At 40.6% G+C, this 14,196-nt stretch overlaps 1 protein-coding gene across 36 annotated transcripts in view; it reads right to left on the bottom strand.

The window, feature by feature from the left end:
* The window catches only part of Epb41 (erythrocyte membrane protein band 4.1), a 143,811-nt gene that overhangs the window by 31,202 nt on the left and 98,413 nt on the right, over window positions 1–14,196 (bottom strand). For 6 of the 36 annotated variants that reach the window (XM_060379419.1, XM_060379412.1, XM_060379401.1 and 3 more), the window contains exons 12-17: window positions 12,933–13,120; window positions 9,448–9,504; window positions 9,243–9,284; window positions 8,219–8,281; window positions 3,299–3,475; window positions 1,098–1,148 (exon numbers count right to left, since the gene is read on the bottom strand). In XM_060379419.1, the coding sequence (XP_060235402.1) occupies window positions 1,098–1,148; window positions 3,299–3,475; window positions 8,219–8,281; window positions 9,243–9,284; window positions 9,448–9,504; window positions 12,933–13,120 (578 nt within the window). Of the gene's footprint in view, window positions 1–573; window positions 721–1,097; window positions 1,149–2,263; window positions 3,476–8,218; window positions 8,282–9,242; window positions 9,285–9,447; window positions 9,505–12,932; window positions 13,121–14,196 lie in introns of those variants that run through there. The other 30 variants (XM_060379413.1, XM_060379404.1, XM_060379415.1 and 27 more) reach the window with 21 other exon arrangements.

Below are 14,196 nucleotides of genomic sequence, written 5' to 3'. Positions count from 1 at the left end.
TAACTGGCTTCCCTTCATTCTATCACTTATTTTCTCAATGCGCCTATTCATGAACGGATTTTTTTTTCCTCACATATCGATCCCAGGTCATTTTTAATTTCTTTGATGCTGCCAATCATCAGCGGATCAGGCAATGTCAAAAATGAAGCATTCTTCTTGTCATGAATAAAGTTACTTTTATTAACAAATAGAATGGCAGAATATAAAGAGCACTTTTCTTATCTCTTCCAAAATAAGACTTAATTGCAATAGCTCAGTAAAAGATTTTTCTCAGGGGAACAGAAGTACTAAAAACTGAAAAACTAGAGCAAAATTATAAAATGTATAATTTGCCTCCAGGGTATACCCTGGAGTGGGGCAGAGACAAATAAAAACAAGAAAAGAAAGAAAAACACAAGGAAAAAAAAGAAAAGCCCCCACAAGACCTCAGCAATGGCATAGCTTGGGCCCTGACTGAGACAGTGAAGATCCCCATGGAGGGTTATAGTAAACTTTTGATAACTTTTACGGAAAGTCTCCCCCAGTCGGCCAACCTGGACTTCCCCCCCTGCATCTCCGTACTCTGCTACCCATAGTCAAGGCAGAAGGTGTCTAGGAAAGGAAAAACTTGGCTCTGAGTTCTCTTAGCTGAGCCAGTCTTCTCTGGTCAGTCTGGAAGCTGAGTACTGGTTCTTTGCACACCCCTAAGTCATCTGTATCAGGGAGAAAGTAGCTGGGGGACTGATCAGCAAAAAGAATAAAAGGAAAAAGACAGGATGCAAAATTATAATGATTTTTAAATGAAGATAAGGTGGGAGAAGAAAGACAACATAAAAAGAACAGGGTATAATTAAATTAATTCTCTCTCCGAGTATATAGTAACATCTTCATGCAGCTTTTCAACCAGCCATGCGCCGAAAGAAGCAAATTGAAAACTGCAGATGCTGCAGCAGTGGGAATGTGATATGTTAGGCCAAAAGGCTGTGGGTGTGGATGTACTAGTATAGCCAAAAGAAAACAATTATTCAGCCGCTGTGGTTGAGTTCTGGGGGTTCTCTGCTTAGTGCCATGACAGGAGCGAGTTCTGAGTGAGCAGCACAGTCATAGCGCAGCTTTACCTCTGGCCCACCAACCTTTCTTTCCGAGGGGAGGGTAGAAGTTTTCTTCACCTGGTCATACACAAATTGTATAAGATTCAGTTGCCTTGCAATGCAACAAGCAATGCTGCCAAAGGTAGGAGAGGTTTCCCCGGGGAACAGAAGTGTTAGCCTAACCATAAAAAAAGGTTGTCCCAGTTCGAAGATTAAGACAGTCTAGTTATTTATCCAAACGTTCATCCTGAGGGAGCGTGTGTGTGTGTGTGTGTGTGTGTGTGTGTGTGTGTAAAGGCAAAATTATTTGAGTACTTCTCATGGATCAATTTGAGTTTATAAAAAGTCATTTCTTTAAAGTTCAAAGAATTGTACTGCCATGCCCAAAAACCATCCCAAGGATGATTTCTAAAGGGTTTCTATTCAAAGACATAAGCTATTTTCTGAAAATAGAGACCAATACAAATTTACCCAGTGCCATCCAAGACAGCATCAAGTTACTTCTTCAAGCTACTTTCAGAGTTCAAAACAGAACTTCTCGAAACTATACAGTTACAGTTTATAAGAGGGAGGAGTTACTAGATGAGATGGCAACAAGCCGTTCACATGTAGAACATCGGAGGAAGCAAGGATATCTAAGACCATCTACTCTATAGACAGGCCTAACAAGACAAAAGGCTTGTTCACAGCATTTTCCTCTCAGTCAATTCAAACCACAAATTGGACCTTTATGAGTCTTATTTCTGAGGACACATCAAAATGAATTACCTGCCTTCCAGAGTGATGGCCTCACCCAGAAATTCTCTAATTTTTCCAAGTTCAAAGCACATAGTGTAGACTTAGAACACAGCACCAATGTGCATGTATGTCCAGGACCAGGGTCTAAGAGGACAACGTGTGGGAACAACGGAATCTTTCCTACCACCCCGTGACTACTCAAGCTGCCTCTTCCAGACGTATCCTTCCACCTCACTTGTGAAACTGCTAGTTAATTTTAATCCAAATTTGAAAAATACAAATGGTTTCCTCAGAAGAATTTTTATCCATGTCTACAGTTCCAGAATCTAAATTATAAATGACATACTGGCTAGTTTACCAAGAATCTTAAAAAAAAAATTTAAACCCAATTTTTGTTTTGTTTTGAGAAAGAATCTCACTATATTTTGCCTCAAAAATCCTATACTCAGGCAATCCTTTTTTTTTTAATTTATTGATTTATTTTATGTATATGAGTGCTCTATCTGCATGTATACCTGCATGCCAGAAGAGGGCACCAGATCACATGTACCAACCATGTGGTTGGTGGAAACTGAACTCAGGAAGAGCCGACAGTACTCTTAATCACTGAGCCATGTCTCCAGCCCTCAGGCAAGCCTCTGCCTCAGCCCCACAGGAATAGGACTACAACCTCAGATTTTTACTGGGGACATTGCTTTGCCTTTCTCAACTAGAACTGCTATTGTTTGGGTGTCAGAATAAGTACAGAGTCACCAAGTATCTGATGGGTCATTTAAGTTATGGTGACTTCACACAGAGGGCAAACTAGCAAAAGATAAAGACTTTTAGATGTAAATCTGACAAGATACTATCTTTAAACAGCCTATTTATTCTGGGATAGGGTTTCCAAAGTAGGAAATGGTAAGAATAATATAGAACAGACTCTGAAAGGTGTCTCAGGTCTCTTCTGATTGTAACTGTCTCATAAAACAACTGGTTGGAGGTTTGATGTTATGCAAGATAAATCATCAGTTGTTTTTCTGAAATTGAGCAGCGCACATTCTCTGGTTTCAGGGCCTCTTTTGTTTCTTATATAACTGTGAGCGACCATTCCAGACATTTCTTAGTGGTACAAATGTTCAAATAAAGTTTTGGAAAAAAAAATGTACTCCCTTCCAATTGTGACCTTACTAAGTTTAGCAAACTCTCTGGCCCTGGAAGGCACACTTTAAATATAAACAAAGCTTTACGGGCATGAAGTCAGTTTATAAAGACAAACTAGACAGAAGCAGGCAGCTTTGAACATTTCTCAGAGCCTAGAGGGCTCCTGCAATTGAACTGAGCTGTGTAAATGATTAGGAGTTTTTGATTATTAATGTTTTATAGCAGCAACAAACTGTTAAGGCATCAAAGCCAAATCTCAGCTCTAAATTTTCATATATAGACTATTAACATACATAATTAAAATTCTTTTGCATTCAGCCTCACAGTCATGTGGACAAAGTACTCACTCCATCTCCAGTAGGGACTTGCCCGTTGATGTTAAGAGTCCGGAAGGGTGAGTGTGTGGATAAGCGCTTGTCCCACTCACTAGGCCGTGGTTCAGGTACCGATTCCATAAAGTTCTTTTTCAGCTCGCTGATGCTGGCATGATGCTTTTTGATTTCTTCTTGACTCTTGTCTAAATCCTACAGGTGAAAGGACAAAGACGCAAACCAATAAATAGTTGGGACAAAAACCACACTAAGAGCAACCCATCAGAGACTGGGCACTGATAAGAAACACCACATCCAGGACAGACATTACTGGCCTGTATTTTGCATTTGAGTTGTAAATATACAGCACTGTATATTTGTTTGCCTTTTTTTTTTTTAAACAAAGTGCTATGCGTGGAAGCAGTGAAGCATCACAGTCCCATAACTCCTGCAGTTAAAGTGCCCATGAAGAGCTTGTTCCTTAATTGTGTCTCCTCTTCCACAGGATGCAAAACCAGATCTCCACCTCCTCATCCCGAGCAGGTAACCCCACAATTCCATCAGCCTCAGCTTGATGAGAACTGATTTAGGCTCAGCTCAGGCAGGATGGAGAGAGCAAAAGGAAAACTGATGACTGTCAAACATGGCGAATGACTTCAAGCTGCTGCCCTTGGTGAGCTGCACACTGCAGAGACCCTCTCTAGCCACTGTAATATTTTTGCTTCTCTATTATTAAGACCTGTTTTGATTCAAAATTTTATTACTGGCATCCCTATTTCTAAGATCCAAAGTCAATTGTTACTACATCTTAAAAAATGACTTTAAAACGTTTTTAAAAAATTACTCATGTGTATATGTGTGTGCATGTCCAAGTCAGGCCAGAGGACACACTCAGGCATCCCTTGGAGGCCAGAAACACTGCCCACTGCTTTTGAAGCGGGGTCTCTCTGGCCTGGAGCTCCACGAGCTATGCTGGCTGGCCACCAAGTTCTAGGGAGACTCCTGTGTTTGCTTTTCAAGCTCTGGGACTACGAGCATGCACCACCATGCCCAGCACCTTTAATGGGCTCTAGGGACTAAATTCAGCTCCTCACACTTTTCAGCTGAGCTACCTCCTTCACCCCTAGAATGCCCCTCCCCCCATTTTTAGTATTTTTCCCTACAATATAAAAACCTTACGGCTCCCAGTTTCACTTCTCTTAATACAATTCAGAGTGGGGTCTCGCTGGGGCTGGGACTGCAGCTCAGTGACAGAGTGCTGTGAGCACACACAGCTCTGGCTCTGATCGCCAGCACCATCCACAAAGGAGCTCCAGCAACTGTCAACAGAGCCTCAGCTCTCTCCTTGAGAGTGTAAAATAATCCAGTTGTTCCAGCAGTTTGAATATTGGGAAATCAGAGTTAGATGAAAAGCTCTTCAAGGTAATAATCTAGGGAGAGATGATCAAAACTAAGGTAATAAAACATAGGCTAAGACAAAATCAAATTTGTTTTTACTAAAAAGAAATGCACAATTTTTTATTACAAGGAAATCAGACCAAAAAGGGTCTGATAAACTTAAAGACAAAGACTCAAATGCTCTTTGTCTAATAATACACATATCCACACACACACACAAAAAGATACCCTCAAAAGTTTGGGTTTCAGTTCACAGCTGCTGGAGCCTGCAGCTCTAAAACGACCCTGTGTCGATTTCCCACCAGGACAGCACTGTATCTAGGGAAAGCATGATACTAAAAGGATCTCCCAGCAGGCTGTGTACACTTTGGGATTCATCTATTTTTGGCATTGTGGGAAATAATTTCATTTTGGAAAACAAAAATAAAAACCAAACAAAATAAAAAATTGGGGATCAAAATGTGTTTTTTGTTTCCTTGTTTTGTTTTTCCTTGCAGGGAAGAAAGTCCTTAACTAAATAAAACTTTCTCCAAATTGCTACCAAGGAGAAAACAACAAAAACTCAGGGACTCGCGTGACATCTAGACCCTAGGGCTGTTCCTTCAGAAACTCAAGAACTACTTACTCGCTTTTCTTTTTTTTTTTTTGCAAGACTGAGCGTGTGTATTTGCTTTGAGAACGAAGAGAACACTAACTCCAAAAGGTAACTGTAGCTCTCCATAAAGAGCATCTCTCGCTTACTAAGAAGAGATGTGAGCATCTTTTAGGAACATGAGCTTCTTGGGCAGGGGTGTGGGGAACACCTGAGTTACAGCTGAAAGCAGGGAAGGTGCTGCTATAGGCTGAAGGAAAGCGTGTACAAGCTCAAGACTCAGTCTCGCGCTGAGCAACTGAGACGAGTCAGGCATGGGAGAGTCTGTGACCCAGCTCCTGAGTTGATGTGAAATCTGTTTGGGCCAAGAACAACCTAACACGTTTGGGATGATTAAACGCGCAAACAAGGCAAAACAAAAATGGCTAAGAGCTGCTGTGGTAAAAGCAGCTGGGCCCACTGACTTGTCTCCCTCTTGCCCGGCTTTTGATTGGTTTGGAACCTAAGAAAATACATTTTTCAATAAAACTGGTTGCTTCTGAGGGAGCTTTCTCCATCCTTCTTAGCTGGTTTTATTGGAAACCTGTGGGGGCACAGAATAAAATTAAGATCTCAAAGGGACCTGTTCCAAATAGAACTTGTCATAGACATTTGCTACAGGTTCTCTCTGGGAGATGGAGGAGGAGGCGGTAGATCTAAAAATGAACTCGACCTTATTTGTGCCAGAACAAAGCATTAGTGGGGGTGTGATAAGAGAAGGCAGGAAGGGGTGCTTAAAAAAAAAAAAAAAAAAACAAAAAAAAACTGCCAGAGCAACAGATAACAACTTCCTTGTAGGGGCACTTTTCACAATAACTAAGGAATTAATGGTCAAATTACATTAGGTTATGTTCAGGTTAGATAATTTTTGAGGCCTGTCATCTTATGATTTTAGCAGCAATAAAACCAAACACTTGGTTAAATGTAAAATGTTCTCAAAAGGCAGTTAGTAGTTTTAAATTTCAAACACACACACTTATTCAGAAATCCCCTCTCAGAGAAATGCCACAGAAGAAAACACAGCATGACACGGGAATTTTGTGAGTCTCAGAAGCCACAGCACACCTCGTGGAACAAATGACAAATATATGATTGGCACAGCGGGTTCAGGGACTATCTGGAGCGAGGAGACGTTACCCTGAGAAGAGGTGATCCCTGGACACGTCTTGTCCTTCCTAGTCTCCAAAGACAAAAGGACTCAGGTCTCAGATTTGGGCCAAGACAGAGAAGAGTCTGACCTCAGGGATTTTATGTTACATGAGACAAATGTATGTAAAGTACTTGGCACTGTGCCATCATTCAGTGTACATACAATTAATATAGGTCATCCATAATTTTTAATACTTGTGTTAAGGTACTTTATATTGGCAGATATTCAAAATGTAGTTACTGACAAAAATAAAATGAGATTACATAATCATTATAGGCTACACATTAATGAGAATATATATATATATATAAATTTTTTTTAGACTAGATCTCATGTACCCCAGACTGGCCTTAAAAAATAGAATGATCTCAACCCCCTGATTTTCCTGTCTCAGCCTCCCAAGGGTGGGGATTAAAGATGTGCTACTATGGCTAGCTAGAGCTCTACTTTTTAAAGTTTCCTAAAACCTTCACATTGGAGATATTTAATACACGGAGCTTTTCTCAGGTCTCAGCTAAAGGCTATCGCACTGGATACAGTGGCACACAGCTGCAATACCCATGTTCTGGAGGCCAAGGCAAGAAGACTGCTGAAAATGCTGCCTTCCCAGCGACCCTGCCTGTCTCAGAGTTCCCCTGCGGCAGAGCACAGTGTCTGTCTCCTACGGCTCTTCTAACAGCTTGTACCTACGGAGTCGCTCTTCACTCATCTTCACCTCTCTCCCCATCAGTTCCTCACGCTGTAAGCTTCCTGCAAGCAGAAGCCACGTTGGTTGTTTCCTTCACAGGAAAGTTAGCTCGCTGACAGAAGAGTTTATACTCATGTCTTTTGGTTCTGCCTTGAGCTGTTATATAATGTAGCCTTCAGTTTCTGTAAAGGGGTTTTCCTGATGTACAAACTACGCTAGTCTCACTTTCTTCCACAAAGACTAATTCCAATTTCCTTAATTTCTCTAATAGGGTTTCTTTAATCTCCAAATTGGTTTTATATTTCATATCCAATGTGGAGCTCCAGACCAGATAAAGTATATAAACTGAGGTAAAAATTTAGCCACTACTGAATGTAATGAAAAGGACCTTAGGACTCCTATATATTACGCTTTCTGAGAAAACGGCCCTTAAAATTCATAAAACTCCTACATCAAATTCCAGCTTTTTCAGTTTACCAGCTCTGTGGCCAGTAAGGAATTCCTTAGATTCTCTAGCTTCGGAGTTTTCATCTTAAAAATATAAATCCTACTCACAAGCTTGCTTTTACGGTTAAGTCTACAGTAATAACCCCTCAAACGCTAGGCTCCATTCTTTCTTGTTTCTTCCTTCTCCTCCCAACCTTTCTTCAGTAACTTTTGCTATCTCCAGGGCATAAGCCCTGGAGTGAATTGTGATCACTTTCCCTCTTTTTTGATACTCTTCTCAGTTCAGGGGGAAAAAACGTGTAAATTTATTTCTTGGGATATTTAGAGTTTAAACTCTTAGAAAATTCAAGAAATGTTTAGCAATGATGATTGAATGTTCTGTAAAACAGCAGAACCATGAATGGGAGAGACAGCTCCAATCATATATTTTTCTAGATAGCATGAGAGATGGAAACTAAAAGTTCAGAGAGATGATTGCTTATCTCCATGTTTACCAACATGCAAAAAGCACTTGAAACCTAAAAGTCTCTCATGCAGTGGCATGCAAAACCAAACGCAGCACAGAACAGAGAAAAAGGGATCAGCAAAGAATGCAGAAGGTTCCAGGCAACCAACTGAAATAAGCTTCAAGTTCATACAAACCTCCAACATTAAATTGCTATGTCTGATATAAATGTTTTCACCATCTAGTCTCTCTCTCTTTTTCTGTGAAAATGAAAGAGGGGAAAACAGAAGCATAAAAAATTAAAATGTTGTTCTTGCAGGGGAACAAACTGCAAATTGGCAAACAAACAAACAAACAAACAAAAGAAAAAACAATTAAATGTCTGCAATGCAGCATGTGCCAACATGAAATGATCACAGAACCACAAGGACACGCAGAGAGTACGGTTACTAGAAGGGAATGGATGACCTTGTTTGCAAATGATGGAAAGCGGTGATGATGTTATTTAAATAGACAGTGCTCCTGGCTTCATAGCTTCTAACACAATAAACTGTTTTATATTTGTTTTAGAAATTGAACTATCTGGATATTAATCTAAGATATTTAACTCTAAACACCATGTAACATAGAGTGGAGAAATGCTATAAAAACACTTAGCTTTTTGGAGAGTTTTATACTTACGAATACTGCAATATCTGAATCTCTACAGTATCCTGTATTCAATCAGCTAACAAGATTACCCAGAAAGAACTGGTTCATCCCATTCGGAGGCTGGGCAATATGCACACAGCACTTAAACTCACATGGTTAATGCTGGAAGTAGCTGCCACAATGGCTTTTGTGATAAATGTGTACAAAATGCTAACAGGTCTAATAATATGATGCCATTGGGAAAGTTCTTGTAAAGTCTGAACATGAAAGATCGGTCTGGCTCTCACAATTACATTAAGATACTTCTCCACTGAAAGCTTACTTGGATAAAATCTATCAATAAATAGTCTAATTTCTTTGTGTGTGTGTGTGTGTGTGTGTGTGTGTATGTATGTGTGTGTGTGTAAATACACATCACAACTATACTACTTGAAGGTTTCCCACATATTGGCTCTCTCAGAGTAATTTCTGCTGAAGAAAAATCAAAGTCTGGACCACTGTCTTTTTAACACACTGTATGAGCACGAGTGAAATGGTGGCATAGTTGTGTGAAAGTGAAAGGTAGCTGACCTTCCTCATTCTTATCAGATCTTCAGTTTTTTCTGCAAGCTTCTGTTTTGCCACAGTTCAATAAAAAATAAAAATAAAAAAAAGATAAAATATTGGCTCACTGAAGTTTCTGAACCTTTCTTTATTTTTAAGGAAAGAGGAATGGGGGAACGTTAAAAACTGAGGGCTGGAAGGGGGAGGGAACAAGTGGCCTGCTGGCACAAACCTGTGTTTGGTCACCATGTGAGGTAGGTGCTGTGACCTCGCTGTGGGTTTGTTCCACCTACATTTAAGAAATAAAATAGCGAAACAACTTAGTTAGGTCAGCAGGCTTCCATGAACTGTTAAGCTGCTTTATAGAGCTTGGGGTGAAAGATACTGAGAAATGATTACCACAACAGGGGAGGTTTTACTCCCAGTGCAACCTGTTAGTTCATCACAGTTTCAAGGCTGAAGAGGTAACATGGATAGCCAAATTAGCAAAAGAAAACTGAGTTAATCATTCGATTAATGAAAAAAAAAACATTTTAATTCTTATTTATAAAAAGGTACTCACAAAAGCAATAATCTAGGCTTAACACTGAGCTGTATGTTCTTGTTTATGACCTGGAAGTATTTGAATGAGTGTGTGCTTGTGTGAGAGCACGTGTGCGCATACTTCATGGCGCTCCCGTGGAGGTTAGAAGACACTCTCAGGTGTCGGCCTAACTACCTTGTTTAAGACAGGGTGCCCCACCCTCTGAGGCGTATGTCGTATTGTCCTGATTGTACCTCCCTTCTCGCAGTAGGAGTGTGCTGAGATTACAGGCACAAGGGCTACCGAGGGTCCTGAGGATCTGAATTCAGGCAAACACTTTATTCACTGAGTCATCTTTCTCCCGGCCCTAGAAGTGCTTTAAATCATAGTTAAGAACAGACTTACAAATAAAGATATAAATGATGGAAATAAATAATTTCTATAGTTAAAACACATGTCATAAGGCACATAAGACATCAAACAGGTAAATACAAAATTCTGTTAGTTGAGCAATAATACATTTAAGGAGACAGTTTCACTCTTCAGTTTATCACAGAAAAGAACATCAAAATAAATTATATGGGAAGTGTAACTAACACATGCAGCTACTTCCGCCTCAGCTGCAGCATACAACACTGCAGGCTCCTGTCTAGGAGCCCACATGCTTGGCAGGCAGGCAGAATTTATCCTTAGCAGCAGCAGACAAGTACTATCCTAAGGACTTCCGTGTATCTTTGGAATACGGCTAGAAATAACCATCTCATATTCAGAACCTGGAGTAATTATTTAAAAACCTGAGTGTGATGAGGAAGCACAGTAGAGTGAGTGCTGCATGAAGCTCTGCGTGCTTCAGATTCAGAAACTGGGTTGTCTTCTCTAAGGGTTAAATCAGTTTTGTTATATTACTCATTTTTTACAGAACCTCATCAAATTGTGGTTTTGACATATTCTTTTACCTCGCCCAAAGCAGCACTGCTCTGGAGAGCAGAGCAGTGCTCTAGTGTGCTCACAGTGTCGCTGTGCTGTTTTCTCTAGGCTGAACATAAAACTCACTAGCTAGTACCAGACTCTGCAATACCGCCAAACGTGCACACCCAACCGTGACGCTTTCAACTGCCTGGAGTAATTAACAGTTGGGTCGTCTCTGCTCTAGATGCCCATTAACAAGTTCGTTCACTTTTCTGAGCTTAACTCTTCTTAAGGATTGAAATAGAGATAATGCCTCAGTGTCCAGATTCTTATTTGTTTGTGTTTGAGACAGTTTCATTACGTAGCCTGGGCTAGCCTACAAAATCCATTTCCCATGATCTGGAATTACAGACGTGTGCCACCATGCCCAACTTAAAACAGACTAAATATGTTCATGTTATGTATAGTCTCCAAATACTAGTTTTAAATTATTTCACAAAGCTTAAGTTCCATAATGCCTTTTGGGTCCTTTGTAATCGAGTAGCATTAAATGGAGAGCCACTACTTCAATTTAAGAATTGAGGCCAATCGTCCAGCTGCAACATGACAGCATGTGCTTGGTCTTACTGGAGCTTGTTATGCCATGGCTGGTTGATGTCCCTGGGAGGCCTGCTTTTTCTGAGGGGAGGTGGAGGGAGGGATCTGGAGGACAGGGTTGGGGTAGAGGGGGGAGGGGAAACTGCAGCTGGAATGTAGTATATGAGAGAAGAATAAATAAAAAGGAAAGAGAGAGAGAGCCACGAGGCTAGAGAAATGGCTCAGCAGCTGGGAAAATTGTCTGCTCTTCCAGAGGACCAGGGTTTAATTCACAGCACCCAGATGGACTCACAACTGTCTGTAACTCAAGTTCTGGGGGATCCAACTCCCTCACAGACAGAAATACAGACCAAACACAAATGCACATTAAAAAAAAAGAAAGAAAGAAAAAATTGACTCCAAAAAGAAGGGAGCAGTGATACATACCTATATCCTAACTATTAGAAAGAATAAGGCAGAGAATTTCTTGAGTGCAGGCATTCAAACATAACCTAGGAAATGTGCAAACCCCATTTCATTCTACCAAAGCTTCAAGGGTAAAAGGAACCTATTTTTTAAATATTTGCATATTTTATGGGTAAAAGGAAAACTAGTGAGATAGCAGAAGACCAGAGGTGTCTCAGCCATTCAGGAAGACCCCTTGACAACTCCAATAGCCTGACACTTTCTAATCAGCATAAAAAAAGGACAGTCAAAAGTACCAGCTGACATATTCCAACATTAAAAACCAAACAGGTTTTCAAAGGCCACATGAACCTGAAGCCAACATCTTGGTCACCAGGCTGGTTACAGAAATACAAACACCTCCTAATACACTCAAACACAGAGAGCATGTATGTCATATTTAAGAGTTAAAAACAATAATAGTGTCCGTTGTTCTACATTAACTCACATATTGGCCTGGCTCCATAAAAATGGGCCTGATCTGCACGATATCACTACGCAAAAGAGAAGGCACTTCCTGGGGTCTTAAAGTGTTGTTCTTATGAAGGCCATTCCTCGTAGCCCCTTCACAACAGTGAGACCTTTATCTATTTTAACAAGCCTGAACTAGCACTGTGTAAGTGTTATTTAAAAGCTTAAACATAAATAAAAGATTAGCCCTGTTAAGATCTCTTGGAGATTTGCTAATTAACTGGTGGTATACTGTGGTTTTTCAACACAGTACAGTAACTATGGGTTTACTCAACTCAGGATGATCAACTCAGAAGCATAATAAATCTTCTCCATATCTAGCTGTTTACTGTCTAAATATCTGGGCCGGAGAGACGGCTCAGCAGTTAAGAAGGGTACCTGGGTTTGATTCTCAGCACCTACATGGTGGCTCACAGTCGGTAACTCCAGCTGCAGAGCATCTGATGCCCTCTTCTGACCTCTGCAGGCACCAGGGATGCATGCGGTGCACATACATAAATCCAGGCAAAATACTCATATGCATAAAATTAAAAATAATCTTAAAAAATTCAGAAAAGATTTAAATAGCCATATAAATGTGCCTTATACAATGTCTGCTTTTTAAAAATCAAACTCTACAAAAATATACAAGAGGTTGATGAGAGATGATTCCTTTCAAGAAACAATGAGAAACAGCAACTTCGTTGGGAGCCTGTAGGAGTCAGTAGGAGTCAGCTGCTCTGAAACAACTGTAAGGCAGGTCGTGTGTTCTATCTAAAGTCTCTAAGACATACCTTCCACGCTTCTGTGGGCTCGGGCTCCACCTGCTCCGACGGCTTTTCTTCCCCCTTCACCTCCACCTTCCCAGCTTCCTTTGGCGTTTTTTTGGCAGGTGCCCCTGGTCCTTCTGTGACCTGACTCTGAGCAATGGCTGGTGCAGAGGTGGGCCGAGGACTTCGGTCTGTAGATTCAGCAGCTGCTGCTACGTGAGGAAAAGAAGGAAGAGATGAAGGCAAGTGTCACTCTCCAGACCTTAAAGTCACAGGGTGAAACTGTGAATCCAGAACACTCATGAATGTTGCAGTACCCTGTATCTATCATACAGAAGGCAAAACACAAACCATTAGTGCTTTTCAAGGTAGATGATGACAACAAGATAAAGGCGCCGTCAACAGAGAAACCAGGACATCTTAATGACTGTTTCATAAATGCCAAAAAAAGAAATCAAAACCCATTTAACTTATATAGTCTGTTTTGTTTTGTTTTTTAGAAACAAAAAAAGGGTAGATGAAGTGAAGGGTAGATTCAGGATGGCTTTCCCAATAAGCCTTTATTTATTTCAAAAAAATAAATATCTGTTTATTTTTAGATGGCTTCAGGAATCTAATTTAGTGGGGGAAATGACGCCTGCTTTCTTTTTGTTTTGTTGTTTTCTATGAGCCTATACAGAGTGATTACAAAGCAGCTTGATAGATGGCTCTTCTGATAAGACAGGGACTACTGGTAGATAAGTGTGAAGGCAAGTCTTTGAGCCAGACGTTCTCCTTTAATAAATCATTTGATTAACATTAATTAAAAAAATTCTGAACTTTTGCCCAAAAACAAAGCATAAATTAATCGAGCCCCCTAACCACCTTACCAGCCCTGTTCTCTAAGGTACTCATACTGGCTTTCAACCAGGGTTGCTTTTTTCCTGCAGGGCACCTTTGACAATGTCTGGAGATCTTTTTGGAGTCATCTGGGGTGGAGAGAGAAAGGAGGTGCTGACATCTAGTGCACACAGACAGAGAGCGGAGTCTGAGGAAGCCTCGTTAGGGGAGAAGCCTGCCTGGCCACCTCGGAGAGAATAAACGATACTGGCTGACAAGAAGAACCTCGGCACAGAATTAACTGCTGCTTGGGTTCGAACTATTTGGCATCTGCTTTAGGTAACTTCAGTCATAACAGGGCTTGGGGCTATAGCTCAGTGATAGGCTGCTTGCCTTGCATGCAGGAGGCCCCAACATCACAAAGTAAAACAAGAAATAACCATTATCTTTAGTTTTTAAACTTCATTCT

The sequence above is a fragment of the Meriones unguiculatus genome, chromosome 3, assembly GCF_030254825.1.
Source record: "Meriones unguiculatus strain TT.TT164.6M chromosome 3, Bangor_MerUng_6.1, whole genome shotgun sequence".
Taxonomy (NCBI): domain Eukaryota; kingdom Metazoa; phylum Chordata; class Mammalia; order Rodentia; family Muridae; genus Meriones; species Meriones unguiculatus.
This window is presented reverse-complemented; position numbering and strand designations above follow the sequence as displayed.